This window comes from Salvelinus alpinus, chromosome 33, assembly GCF_045679555.1.
Source record: "Salvelinus alpinus chromosome 33, SLU_Salpinus.1, whole genome shotgun sequence".
NCBI lineage: Eukaryota > Metazoa > Chordata > Actinopteri > Salmoniformes > Salmonidae > Salvelinus > Salvelinus alpinus.
Window position 1 is genome coordinate 7,124,382 of NC_092118.1, and position 14,490 is coordinate 7,138,871.

At 43.3% G+C, this 14,490-nt stretch overlaps 1 protein-coding gene across 2 annotated transcripts; it reads left to right on the forward strand.

Moving 5' to 3' along the window:
* Window positions 1–7,581: 7,581 nt before the first annotated feature.
* mrpl21 (mitochondrial ribosomal protein L21) lies at window positions 7,582–12,858 on the forward strand. 2 transcript variants are annotated; one of them, XM_071381091.1, is made up of 7 exons: window positions 7,582–7,759; window positions 8,113–8,170; window positions 8,357–8,442; window positions 8,697–8,860; window positions 9,178–9,230; window positions 9,369–9,472; window positions 12,590–12,858. In XM_071381091.1, the coding sequence occupies exons 1-7, from the start codon at window positions 7,663–7,665 to the stop codon at window positions 12,652–12,654; spliced, it is 627 nt and encodes a 208-aa protein (XP_071237192.1). In that variant the 5' UTR covers window positions 7,582–7,662; the 3' UTR covers window positions 12,655–12,858. The 2 variants fall into 2 exon arrangements, with proteins under 2 accessions (XP_071237192.1, XP_071237191.1); XM_071381090.1 differs by having other exon boundaries at window positions 7,603–7,759; window positions 8,354–8,442.
* Window positions 12,859–14,490: the final 1,632 nt, after the last annotated feature.

Sequence of the window (14,490 nt, forward strand, 5' to 3'; positions counted from 1 at the left end):
CAACATGAATTAACATGGACTGTTAATGGAGATAATATTTTTTCTAAGGCGGCAAACTGCCAACATGTTCCCGTCACGTGACACGTACATAACATGTAGACGTAGTGTTCGCGTCGTGACATGTCATGTAGATGTGTTCACGTCGTGTAACATGTCACGTGTCAGTTTGCTTGTCAGTATTATGAACGATCTTATCATGAACGCCTTAACGTCTACGTGTGTTACGCGTCACGTTAGTTTAAGTGTCTGTTTGGTTTATTATTAAAGATCTCACCATGAATGCCTTATAAATGTACATGATTTCTAAAATAGGCATACCGCCCCAATACAACAATTATTTTGGTAGTTGATATCGCAGCCAGCCACCATTACTGTGTAGATATGCCTATTTCTCACATCAATACAGACACAAGGGCTTCTTTGTTGGAGGTAGCCCTATTCAGAAATAAGAGGTAGCTTGGTCTCTAGTGGCGCATTTAAAACAACTCAGAACTCGTCAATCTCTGACTTCCGACTTCAGTGTGTTCAAGACAACTGGGAACTTGGAATAAAACGAGCTCAGACTGGGATATTTATTTTGGAACGGTCATCCAACTCGGAATTCCAATTCAGAAACTCTGGCATCTCTTTGACCTGAAAATCACTGTCATGATTTGACCTCGTTTTTTCCCCCCCACTTCCCAGTTTACCGGATTAACAGACACAATCACTGTCACCATGCAATCCTTAGGCTATACATTTCTGTGGAGATGTCTTATGGTTAAAAGCAGGGTTCGAATTGAGGGGGTATGTGAGGATATAGGTCTAACCGTTGTTATAGAGACGGGTAGAAAGCATATGCTACCCCTTATTTGCTTAGCCATAGGAAAACAACGGTCCATATTATATAAAGCGATCTACGATTATTTCCACAGTCAAAGGTCTTGCTCAGCCTCAACATCACAGGAAAATGTGGTTTGTTTAGTAAATGCTCCACAATTTAAAATAATAGTAGTAGGCTATGCCTACAGCAAAATACCAAAAAGTTAGAATCGTTATGGGTCTATGCGTAGACCAAACAGTTTAACCGATAAAAACAAGTATTATTCTGGAGAATCCAATTGAATCAGGCTATTCATTTCAGTGCAGTTGCGTTCTTTTGCATAACCTTAGCCTAAACCGAACCGAAAACGCCTGTTTTGATCCCAGATCATGATGAAGCCTGAACATTTCAGCTGTTTGTCATTGATTTAGCCCACAATCACCCACAGATTTGATACACATGAAGACCTATATTTAATCTGGATTTGATAAACAAAAGCCTGACTAGAATCCTGTCTTTCCCCCCATGTCATATTTGTTACCAATTAGGCTAAATGTATTCCTATTAATAAGCTTTTTTCCCCCAATTAATTTGAATAGGCTAACCATTGCGATTAATGTTATTTACCACAATCTGCTTTTTATGAATAAACAGGCATCAGGGTAAAAAATATAATTTCTATGCCCCCCCCACACATTAATCTTACTTACTTTACAGATCACAAAGTCAGCTAATTTCCACTCCGTTCATATGCAATTACATTTGATTCATACCCTGGCTTGTCTGGCTGGCATGTTTTCATTTAAGCAGGCCTTCCCTTATTTACACTGAAATAATATTATTTCAGTAGTCCTCTATTATGATTTAAAAATTATAGCTCATTAGTACACCCTTGTGGTTAAATATATATCTATATGTCCTATGTTACAACAATGTTGAGCTAACAAATACCATCAAGGGATACGTTACAATTTACTCCGCGTTGCGTCGTGCATAAGAACAGCCTTTAGTCGTGGTATTTTGGCCATATACCACACCCCCTCGTGCCTTACTGCTTAAGTATACCACGGCTGTCAGCCAATCAGCATTCAGGGCTGAATGCCAATTTCGTTTTTTTTTTTTTAATTGCTGGAGGTCTATGCAAAACAATGCTACAACCATTACATTAATCACTAACATGTAAGCTGACATTGACTAAAACCAACTAGCCTAGAGCTAGCTAGCGCTTATCCAAGCTAAATTTGGTTAGCATCAAGATAGCGAACTGTTAAATGCTATTTTCATACAAACACATTTTATCGTGACATCGCATATTTATGTATATTACCTAAAGTAAACTGAGCCTTTGTTCATAGAAAATAAAACAAATTGATCTAAACCGTTGGGAAAAAAGTACAGAAAGGTCGTACGCCATCTTAATCCCTTCTCTTAACCTAACTCCATTACTTACAATTGGGAAAATACCAACCAGTTTTTCACTCGGTTAAAACTCTCTTCAACTGCCTTCAAACCTCACCAACCTCATGCACTATGTAACTAACCATGTTACCTCAATATTTTAAGTCATATTGCACTTTTGCACATTACATACCTGAATTAATAGGGTAAAATGATGAGACGGAGAAAAGTTTGTTTGAAGAAGATTGAAGAAATCTCCAAGACATCACGATCTCACTCACTCCATTGATGTAACAGCTCCCCCTAGCGGCAGTAATCATATACATACTGCAATGAAACAGCAGGGAGCAGGTCTCGAACCCTCAACCTTCTAGCCCGAAGTCGACTGTGCCCCAAAAGCATGCTTGAGTGGCAGAGTCGATATCCGCGCTTATAAACCATGCCGTGAGGTGTTGAGGGAAAGACAGATTACCTATAGACTGTACATAAACTTTTCTAGGCAATTAGCGATAATACAAGCCATAGGCTACAGCTACACTGTAACTTAAGGGAGCGACTTCGGAATGTCGGCTTGCACGGGAAAAACTACATTTCTAACATTTATGGTTGAGATTTAATTAATATAACCTATGCACCTTATGACTTTCATTAACATGCAGACGTTAGTAAGGCATTGATATGACGACATGTTAGTTACACGCAGGTGTAACGCAGATGTTAGTAAGGCGTTGGTGTCATGTCAGTCAGACGTTCAACGGTAGGCGACAGCCACACAGTGGTAAGGCTTAATTATGTCTCATATCACCCCCTACACCAGACAATGGAAACAGGAGACAGAGGGCTGTGAGACATGGGTTTAATTCTGGACACATGAAAAGTGGGATGTGTACGGGGCAACAGAAGACGAACAGCCGAGGGGCTAATGACCTTGGAGATGGGGAAAGGGCCGATAAACCAGAGTTTGCGGGATTCCACCCAGAGGGGCAGATCCTGGGTGGACAGCCATACCTTCTGCCTGAGACGATACCGGGGAGCCGGGGTCCGGTGGCGATCCGCTTGTCGTCGATACCTGGAGGTGGTCTTGAGAAGGGCCGACCGGGGTCTCTTCCAGGTACGAAGACAGCGGCGGACAAACATCTGGGCCGAAGGTATGCCGACCTCTTCTGCTCAGGGAAGAGCGGGGGCTGATACACCAGGGAACACTCTAAGGGCGATAGACCCGTGGCAGAGCAAGGAAGGGTGTTGCGGGCGTATTCGATGATACAAGTTGGCGAATCACAGGAAATGTTGCAGCTGCACCCTGGACATAGGCTGGGGCCAATCCACCACCGCTCTCACCTTCCCGGGACCCATCTGCACACTCCCTGCAGGGATGTAACCCAGAAAGGGGATGGTGAAGCGATGGAATTTGCACTTTTCTGCTTTTACAAAAAGCTGGTTTTCCTGGAGGCGTTGGAGAACATGTCGGACGTGGAGCACGTGTTCTTGGGCGGAGCGGGAGAAGATGAAGATGTCATCGAGGTAGACCAAGACGAATCGGTTCAACATGTCACGGACCACATCATTAACCAGAGCCTGGAACACAGCAGGGGCGTTGGTAAGGCCAAATGGCATGACAAGATACTCGTAGTGACCGCTGGCCGTGTTGAAGGCAGTCTTCCACTCGTCCCCTTCCTGTATACCCACCAGGTGGTAGGCGTTCCGTAGTTCCAACTTGCAGAACACGGTGGTCCCCTGGAGTGGCTCGAAGGCCGAGGAGATGAGTGGTAGCGAGTAGCGGTTCTTCACTGTGATGTCGTTGAGACCACGGTAGTCGATGCACGGGCGCAGGGTTTTGTCCATCTCCACAAAGAAGAACCCTGCGCCGGCGGGGGAGGCAGAAGGACTAATGAACCCTGCAGCTAGGGAGGCCTCAATGTAGGTCTCCATATGCTTGTTCTCCGGACCCGACAGGGTACAGTCGTCCCCGGGGCGGAGTGGTGCCTGGGAAAAGGTCAATCCCACAGTCATATGGTCGGTGCGGCGGAAGCAAAGTGGCCCGGGCATTACTGAACACCTCCCGAAGGTCCTAGTACTCCATGGAAAATACGGAGAGGTCCGGGGCAACTGGCGTGGCAGAACGGGCTCCAGCCAATGATGGCACCAGCAGACCCGTCAATGAGGGGATTGTGTCGCTGGAACCAGGAGAATCCCAATACCACGGGAAACTGAGGAGATTTATTGAGCAGGAATTTAATCATCTCGCTGTGGTTCCCTGACCCACGTTGGTTGATGGGGGTGGTATTGTGGGTGACCCAGCCTATAGAGCGCCCTTCCAGCACTCTAACATCCAAGGGAATGGAGAGGGGCTGGGTGGGGATGTCCAGCTCGGAAGCCAGGGTAGCGTTCAAGAGTCGATGAGTTTCCGGAGAGATTGACTGGTTCCTCCACAGCAAAATGGCTTGAAAAGGGGTGTGAGTAAGGGGAGATGAAATGGCCCACCAGAGTACTCGCTCCTACCGGTGAGCCTGGTCCTTTAGTGGACAGGTGGAGATGAAATGACCAGTAGTCCCGCAATACAGGCAACTCTTAGTGTATAGCCGTTCAGCTGGAGACAGCCATGCTCTGCTTAGTTGCATAGGCTCGGGAAGAGGTGGCTCGGGAAGAGGTGAATCGGCAGTCTTCGGAAGAACTCGGGTAGCCTCGGGTTCTCTCGGCAACGGAGCCGTCGTGGACTTCCGGGATGCCTTAGAGGCGAGGTGGAATCAACTCTCCTCTCCTTCCTTCGTTCCCATAGTCGCCCATCGATCCGAATGGTCAAGACGAGGAGCGTGTCGAGATCTGTCGGTAGTACCCGGGCTGCAAGCTCGTCCTTTACTTCCTCCGATACTCTGTGCAGGAACATGTCGAACAGCGCTTCCGGGTTCCAGGCACTCTCAGCTGCCAACGTCCGGAAATGCACCGCATAGTCTGCCAAACTGCGGGAGTCTTTCCAAAGTTGGAGTAACTTCCGGGCAGCCTCTCTCCCGGACAATGGAGCCTCAAACTTTCTTTACCTCCGCCACAAACTCCTCCAGACATACGGCCGACTGTTGTGCCCATACTGCTGCAGCCCAGGCGAGAGCCCTACTGGACAGCAGCGCGAAGAGGTACGCTATCTTAGAGTGGTCTGAGGGGAAGGAGGAGGGCTGCAGCTCGATGATGAGGGAACACTGAGCGAGAAACGCCCAACAGGTGCCCGATTCTCCATCGAAGCGTTCCGGGGGAGGTAAGTGGGCTCCCGGGAAACCGGGGTGACGGCACTGCTAACAGCCGGGTTACTGAGGGGCTGGGAGGTTACCTTTGTGGTAGGCTGCCTAATAGACAACCCGCGGAATTGCTCCAGAAATGTGTTCAATGCTTGGTCATGGCGTTCGGCCAAGGTCTCCTCGTGCCTTCCGATGGTGGCTCCTTGGGAGGAGATGGCATTGCGATGCTGGTCCGAGTCTGCTGGGTCAATCATGGCCAGTTCGTACTATCACATTTCAAGACCCAGATGCAGACAGTGTCGAAGTAACAAAAATGTATTACTAATACAGGAGCAGGCAAAATGACAGGTCAGGGGTAGGCAGAGGTCAGTAATCCAGATAGGGTTCAAAAGGTCCAGAACGGCAGGCAGTCTCAAGGTCAGAGCAGGCAGGGGTCAATAGTCCAGTGTGGTGTGGCAAGGTACAGAACGGCAGGCAGACTCAAGGCAGGCAGAAAGGTCAAAACCGGGATTTTTTTTAAACAGGAACTAGAACAGACAGGAGCAAGGGGAAAATAAAACGAATTGACAAACGAACGAACTCACAAAACAAAACGAACTGACAACAGACAAATAGGGAACACAGGTATAAATACACTGGGGATAATGAGGGCGGTGGAGACAGGCACAAAGACAGGTGAAACATCAGGGTGTGGCAGGACAGGTATTTCAATGGTTGCAGCACTGGAGTCTGCTTCTGTTATTATAAATATCTCTGCCAATGCATATAAAAAAAGATGTCACACAATCTTGACAAGGAAATGAACATTCAATACAGTAATATTAAACTGTAAATAGACAATTCACAGCCAACTCTGTGTTTTGGCACCCCACTGTGACTTTCATTATTTGACCAACTGGTAGTCCCTCCTAAAAAACAATGAGCTGTTGCTTTTCCACAGAGGTGTCTACAGACACTGTGTTCTGTTTGTTTTTGCCAAAGTGTTGAGAGGCTTGGAAAAGTCCTCATGGGAACCTACAAAAATATAGTTTTTAATGTATTTATTTTGGAATAAAAAGTATGCCTTATCAAATCACATGCTTCGTAAACAACAGGGGTAGACGAACAGTGAAAATGCTTATTACGGGACCTTCCAAACAATTCAAGAAAAAATGAAAATAAATCAAATGATAACTGGGTTATATACACTGTGTACCAGTAATAAGTCGATGTGCTGGGGTATGAGGTAATTGAGGTAGATTTAAGCGGTAAGGCATTATTGCTATTATAAACTGGTTACCAACGTAATTACAGCAGTAAAACTGAATGTTTTGTCATACCCATCGTATACAGTCTGATATACCACGGCTGTCAGCCAATCAGCATTCAGGGCTCGAACCACCCAGTTTATAAATGTGCATATAGGTAGGGATAAAGTGACTAGGCAACAGGATAGATACGGAGTATGTGATGAGTCAAACAGATTAGTGCAAAAAGGGTCAATGCAGATATTCCAGGTAGCTATTGGTTAACTATTTAGAAGTCTTATAGCTTTGGGGTAGAAGCTGTCCGGGGCCCTGTTGGTTCCAGACTTCGTGCATCAGTACCGCTTGCTGTGCAGTAGCAGAGAGAACAGTTTATGACTTGAGTGGCTGGCGTCTTTGACAATCTAAGATTATTATTGGTATATGTTATTCTTTAGGTATGTGGCAGTATATTTCTCATGTATTCACACTTATTTCTGCCTTACACTACTACATTGATGTATTCAATACTTATTTTGCAAAAAAAACTAGTGAAATGTTGGGGTCTTAAAGCTGCAATATGTCATTTTTGGGGCGATGACCAAATTCACATAGAAATGTGCGTTATACATCTAATTGAAAGCGGTAGATATGTTCTATGTGCGCATTTTATATGCTTCCTGTTCTTAAATTTTATTTTTTTAAATTTTAATTTCGGTTTTGCACACCAGCTTCAAACAGCTGAAAATACAATATTTTTGGTTATGGGAAATATATTTCACACGGTTTAGATGGTACGATAATACATCTCTACACTATACTTGCTTGTTTTGTCACATTGCATGAAATTAGGCGATCTATTAGAATTTTAGCAAGCAGGAAATGTCGGAGCGACATCTGTATAGTCATTGTGCATCTTCCATTTCCTAATAAAAAAATCTAATGGAACACTTTTTATTTGATAGGAATCCGGGGAATGTAATGACTGTAACACCTAATATTGACAGGCAAGATGGCGCTGACTTTGAGAAAAGGATATCTGGAGATGCTGAGAACGTGTTGGAGATTACAAACACGTCATGTGAAAATTCCTGTTCTTAATCAAATGGGTAGGTTGTTCACCCGTATGTCGACAAATCTAAACTGGTCAAGTTATCCGTGCGATGTATTATCTCTGGAATAGAGCAAGCTAAATGTGCACATTAGCTAACCATTAGCCGGTTAGGCTACATCTCACAAGCTTGATGAGTATGTTGTGTTGAAATCCAAAGGCAAAACAGCAGCTTTCATTAATACGTCTCATCTGTATAAAATTTGTCGCAATTTAATATATTGAGCATCATCTTGGTGTGTAAATAATTTATAGCCAGTGAATAGTTACACAACAAGCTTGTATTTCAGACAATGAATAGGATCAATCTCTCCCAGAGGGAATAAACTAACTGAATAATCTGTCATTCAGGACTTCTGTGTCCTGCAATAGCACGTCATGGAAGTTCTCAGAGCAAATTACCATCAAGGTACAGTATATCCACTCAACTTCATAATGTAAAATGATTATGTATTACTTCGTACTCCATATTGATTCTAGATTACAATTCTTTCTGTGTGATGTCTGATCTCAAATAATTTAAAGAGAACACCTTCACCCACCCAAAATATTATAGAATCAAAATAACGCAATTTCGGCTCATGTTTCCCAGCAGTTATGTACCACCGACGTCCTTATCCAGACCACTGTGGCCAGAATTGTCCTATATCAGCAGTGACGAAAAGGAGAGGCAGCACAAAGGTGAGGGAAAGGATGACCGATGTACACTAATTGTTGCTTTCTGAATGCTTTCTCAGTTTTGATTAAGCAAAACCTACATTAAACACACATCAAAGACAATTTATGTGAAATATGTGTCCTTTAAAACATTTTAACACAGGCCTATTTTGTAGTGAAAGAGACATACAATTTCAGCCTATGGCTAAATCAATCTTTAGATTCAGTGTTTTTGTAATTTACTGTGTCTGAATGATCACTCTCCCATTGCCTTTCAGTGGTTCTAGAAAATGTGAACACCCTTCTTGCAAAGGAAGACTATGGAAGGCTTTTTGCAGTTCTCCATTTTGCAAGTCGACAGTGGAAAGTGACAAATGAAGACCTGATCCTCATTGAAAACCACATTGATGCTGAATGTGGTGACAGGATTAGACTTGAGAAGGTCTGTGTCCTTTATATTCTTAGTGTCATTACTATTTGGAAGGGAAACATTTTCCACACATGCCAAATCTTTTTAGCCTTGTCCCAGTTATTTTTATGCTCTTACCAACTCAATTGCTGTCATTGTCAACCCAAACATCTGTAAATTATTTTATGTATTTTACTAAATTACAGTCCTCAACCACAACATATTTTCGCTCGCCCTATTTTTGGCACACAAATAAGTCACAAATAAGTCTGCAATGTTGGTAGACCCTAGCATCAAGTGCAGTCTTATAGGCTGCACTTTTTAATGGACAAAATCCTTCCATCTAATAGGTGCTGCTTGTTGGTGGAGAAGAGTTCACACTGATTGGGAGGCCCCTACTCGGGTAAGTTTTCTAGTTCTATATCATCAACTGGGTGGGCGGATTATGCATGTTTGGGTTTTGAATGTATGCAGTGTCCATTTTGAATATACTGCTCTAATTTTCAAATTTTTAACAGTCATTTCCCCTCTTCGCATGTAGTCGTGATTTGGTCAGAGTAGAGGCAACTGTCATTGAGAAGACTGAATCCTGGCCCAAAGTTCACATGCGGTTCTGGAAAAGACACAGATACCAGAAGAAAAGAAGTATTTAGTTTTTTTACATGTTGAATGTTTTTGATATTTAATCAATGAAGTTAAAATAATCTTTGAAACTGTGTAATGTACAAATCAAAGCTAGCAACAACACTATTCCTCTATTCCTATAACGCGTATATGAAATGTTTTAATTGGGAAACAATCTAAACAACAATACTCTAATGGAAACGTCAAGTATAATATCCCTGGGAGAATTGTCTGCATGAACAAGCGTGTAAAAGCTGCAAGAGTTTGTGTGGGAAAGTGACACATTCCAAGGTTGTTTTTTGTTTTGCTTTGTTACATTACAGCCTTATTATAAAATTGGTAAAATATTTTTTTCCCCCTCATCAATCTACACACAATACCCCATAACGACAATAACCGTGTTTTAGACATTTTTGCAAATTTAGTAAAAATGAAAAACTGAAATATAACATTTACATAAGTATTCAGACCCTTTACTCAGTACTTTGTTGAAGCTCCTTTGGCAGCGATTACAGCCTCGAGTCTTAACATTTAACATAACATTTAACATTTAACATTAACATTTAAGTCATTTAGCAGACGCTCTTATCCAGAGCGACTTACAAATTGGTGCATTCACCTTATGATATCCAGTGGAACAACCACTTTACAATAGTGCATCTAACTCTTTTAAGGGGGGGGGGGTTAGAAGAATTACTTTATCCTATCCTAGGTATTCCTTAAAGAGGTGGGGTTTCAGGTGTCTCCGGAAGGTGGTGATTAACTCCGCTGACCTGGCGTCGTGAGGGAGTTTGTTCCACCATTGGGGTGCCAGAGCAGCGAACAGTTTTGACTGGGCTGAGCGGGAACTGTACTTCCTCAGAGGTAGGGAGGCGAGCAGGCCAGAGGTGGATGAACGCAGTGCCCTTGTTTGGGTGTAGGGCCTGATCAGAGCCTGAAGGTACGGAGGTGCCGTTCCCCTCACAGCTCCGTAGGCAAGCACCATGGTCTTGTAGCGGATGCGAGCTTCAACTGGAAGCCAGTGGAGAGAGCGGAGGAGCGGGGTGACGTGAGAGAACTTGGGAAAGTTGAACACCAGACGGGCTGCGGCGTTCTGGATGAGTTGTAGGGGTTTAATGGCACAGGCAGGGAGCCCAGCCAACAGCGAGTTGCAGTAATCCAGACGGGAGATGACAAGTGCCTGGATTAGGACCTGCGCCGCTTCCTGCGTGAGGCAGGGTCGTACTCTGCGAATGTTGTAGAGCATGAACCTACAGGAACGGGTCACCGCCTTGATGTTAGATGTTAGAGTCTTCTTGGGTATCGACGCTACGAGCTTGGCACATCTGTATTTGGGGAGTTTCTCCTATTCTTCTCTGCAGATCCTCTCAAGCTCTGTCAGGTTGGATTGGGAGCGTCGCTGTGCAGCTATTTTCAGGTCTCTCCAGAGATGTTCGATCGGGTTCAACTCTGTGTTCTGGCTGGGCCACTCAAGGACATTAAGACTTGTCCTGAAGCTCTCCTGCGTTGTCTTTGCTGAGTGCTTAGGTTCTTTGTCCTGTTGGAAAGTGAACCTTTGCTCCGGAGCAGGTTTTCATCAAGGATCTCTCTACTTTGCTCTGTTCATCCTGACTAGTCTCCCAGTCCCTGCCGCTGCAAAACATCCCCACAGCATGATGCCGCCACCACCATGCTTCACCAATTTGGGGCTCCCGAGTGGCACAGCATCTCAGTGCTAGAGGCATCACTACAGAACCTGGTTTGCTTCCAGGCTGTATCACAATCGGCCGTGATTGGGAGTCCCATAGGGCGGTGCACAATTGGCCCAGAGTTTGGCCGGGGTAGGCCGTGATTGTAAATGATGTGTTCTTAACTGACATGCCTAGTTAAATAAAGGTTAAATAAAATGTTAAAAAATAAACGTGGGGTGGTGCCAGGTTTCGTCCAGGCGTGTTGCTTGGCATTCAGGCCAAAGAGTTCAATCTTGCTTTTCAGTCTTTAGGTGCCTTTTGGCAAACTTACTGAGGAGATGCTTCCATCTGGCCACTACCATAAAGGCCTGATTGGTGGAGTGCTGCAGAGATGGTTCAGTTTCTGAAAGATTCTCCCATCTCCACAGAGGAACTCTGGAGCTCTGTCAAAGTGACCATCGGGTTCTTGGTCACCTCCCTGACCAATGCACTTCTCCCCCAATTGCTCTGTTTGGCCGGGCGGCCAGCTCTAGGAAGAGTCTTGGTGGTTCCAAACTTCTTCCATTTAAGGATGATGGAGGCCACTGTGTTCTTGGGGACCTTCAATGCTGTAGACATTTTTTGTTACCCTTCCCCAGATCTGTGCCTCGACACAATCCTGTCTCTGAACTGTACGGACAATTCTTTCGACCTCATGGCTTGGTTTTTGCTCTGACATGCACTGTCAACTGTGGGACATTGTATAGACAGGTGTGTACCTTTCCAAATCATGTCCAATCAATTGAATTGACCACAGGTGGACTCCAATCAAGTTGTAGAAACATCTCATTGATGATCAATGGAAACAGGATGCACCTGAGCTCAATTTCGAATCTCATAGCAAAGTGTCTGAATACTTAAGGTATTTCTGTTTGGATGGTTTTTATACATGTTCAAAAATGTCTAAAACCTGTTTTTGCTTTGTCATTATGCGGTATTGTGTGTAGATTGATGAGGGAAAACATGTATTTAATCCATTTTACAGTAAGGCTGTAACGTAACAAAATGTGGAAAAAGTCATGGTGTCTGAATACACTGTAGTTGGGCGATCACTTGATCATCAATTCTAAGATTCTCTTTTTAGATTCAATGAATGACCTGAATTCCTCTGTCCACACATGCCAATTACTGTTCAAGGATAATTTGATATTGTTTTCTTGGAGTAAACAGGAACATTAAATCTCTCCAGAGAGTGGAAATTCCCCAGGATATCACAACAGAAAAGAGAGGCACACTTGAGGCCTTGCTTTATAATAGCATTTTTTTATTCATTAAACATTCTAAATGATATTCAAACATTCTAAATTATATTCATCCTCTGAAGTAAACTCTGTAAAAGCAGTATGAATAACCTGACAGTGTGTGTTTCAGAATAATGTTGTGTACGTGTGGCTGCTGCAAGACTAACTATTGTCTTTTCCTTTTTCAGTTATTGTGCAACCACAAACAGTGCTTCGGATCAACACAATTGAAGTTGCTCCCAGATTGACTTGATGCTATATGTTTTGAATTGTAAATAAACTTTTGGCCAGTGAATGTGCCACTGAAATTTGGAACACATGCTCAGTTGAAAATATAATGGGAAAACACATTTATGATCAATATTTGGTATCTTTCAAGTGAATCTTTGTAAATGTGCCTTTTTATGTAATCAGATCTGTTGTATACGTACAATTAAAGCAATCTGTCATAGGTCAATTGTTTATGAATCTGTTATGAAATTGGTGAAATCCAGGCGCAGTTTCTCACCTATATGACAAATAGCCATAGGACACCTATGATATCATGTTGCACAGTGGAGAAACCTAGCTTGAAGACAGCAAAGAAGGAAAACTTGAGCTATTCCAGCCTGGTCTCATAGACTAGACATAATATAGTAAGTGAAAATCTGGGACACGGTGTGTTTTCACACTTGGTCCCTTTCAGACAAGTTTTGTGAACTCAGTGTGGTTCGCTTAATTTTTTTGCAGTGTGAATACTCCAAAATATCTCAGACCCTTCAAAAGAGCCCCCGAACCGAACAGACCATCTCGAGAGGTGGTCTCGGTTCGGTTCTCTTTTTTAGGACAACGTAAACACAAAGCTCCCCAAGTTCGCTTGTTATTATTCCCGCACCACACACTAGACTACTGCAACACCGTTTACCCTGCTATAAACCCTCACATTCGAAACACAAAGAGAGATGATGATGTGCAGGTTCATGGAAGAAAATGTGTGCTCTTTTTGGTTATTGATTAGTGATTGTCAAGGAGTTTTATTCAATATAATCAATATTGCAAACAAATAATCTACCCAAAAAATGTATCTCTAGGCTGAGAGCTTCATAAGCTGTTTATTGTTTGTGGAGTTTCAATAGTGAGAAGACAACATATTTGGTGAAAATCACAACATAGGGTACGCAGTTTATTCTAGCTCTTAAAGGGGCAGTAGCCTACCTTGGGTGTACAATTTTCATTGACAGCATTATTTATTCTACAGTTCTATTGCTATTTATTCTGTTACCAATCAAATTTATGTTACTCGTATCTTCCGATTATAATTATTATGTCTTGAATTTTAACTAAATGCAATCTATTAGCTTCCAAAATGTAAGTAGGTACAGTGGGGAGAACAAGTATTTAATACACTGCCGATTTTGCAGGTTTTCCTACTTACAAAGCATGTAGAGGTCTGTAATTCTTATCATAGGTACACTTCAACTGTGAGAGACGGAATCTAAAACAAAAATCCAGAAAATCACATTGTATGATTTTTAAGTAATTCATTTGCATTTTATTGCATGACATAAGTATTTGATACATCAGAAAAGCAGAACTTAATATTTGGTACAGAAACCTTTGTTTGCAATTACAGAGATCATACGTTTCCTGTAGTTCTTGACCAGGTTTGCACACACTGCAGCAGGGATTTTGGCCCACTCCTCCATACAGACCTTATCCAGATCCTTCAGGTTTCGGGGCTGTCGCTGGGCAATACGGACTTTCATCTCCCTCCAAAGATTTTCTATTGGGTTCAGGTCTGGAGACTGGCTTGGCCACTCCAGGACCTTGAGATGCTTCTTACGGAGCCACTCTTTAGTTGCCCTGGCTGTGTGTTTCGGGTCGTTGTCATGCTGGAAGACCCAGCCACGACCCATCTTCAATGCTCTTACTGAGGGAAGGAGGTTGTTGGCCAAGAACTCGCGATACATGGCCCCATCCATCCTCCCCTCAATACGGTGCAGTCGTCCTGTCCCCTTTGCAGAAAAGCATCCCCAAAGAATGATGTTTCCACCTCCATGCTTCACGGGATGGTGTTTTTGGGGTTGTACTCATCCTTCTTCCTCCAAAC

What these genes read in the sequence shown, in the direction of transcription:
- mrpl21 (XM_071381090.1), top strand. Translation starts at nt 7,663, where the DNA reads ATGGCGCTGACTTTGAGAAAAGGATATCTGGAGATGCTGAGAACGTGT. An exon ending in TCCTGTTCTTAATCAAATGG is followed by an intron (nt 7,760 to 8,112) that starts GTAGGTTGTTCA and finishes TCTGTCATTCAG; the next exon opens with GACTTCTGTGTCCTGCAATA. An exon ending in ATTGGGAGGCCCCTACTCGG is followed by an intron (nt 9,231 to 9,368) that starts GTAAGTTTTCTA and finishes CTTCGCATGTAG; the next exon opens with TCGTGATTTGGTCAGAGTAG.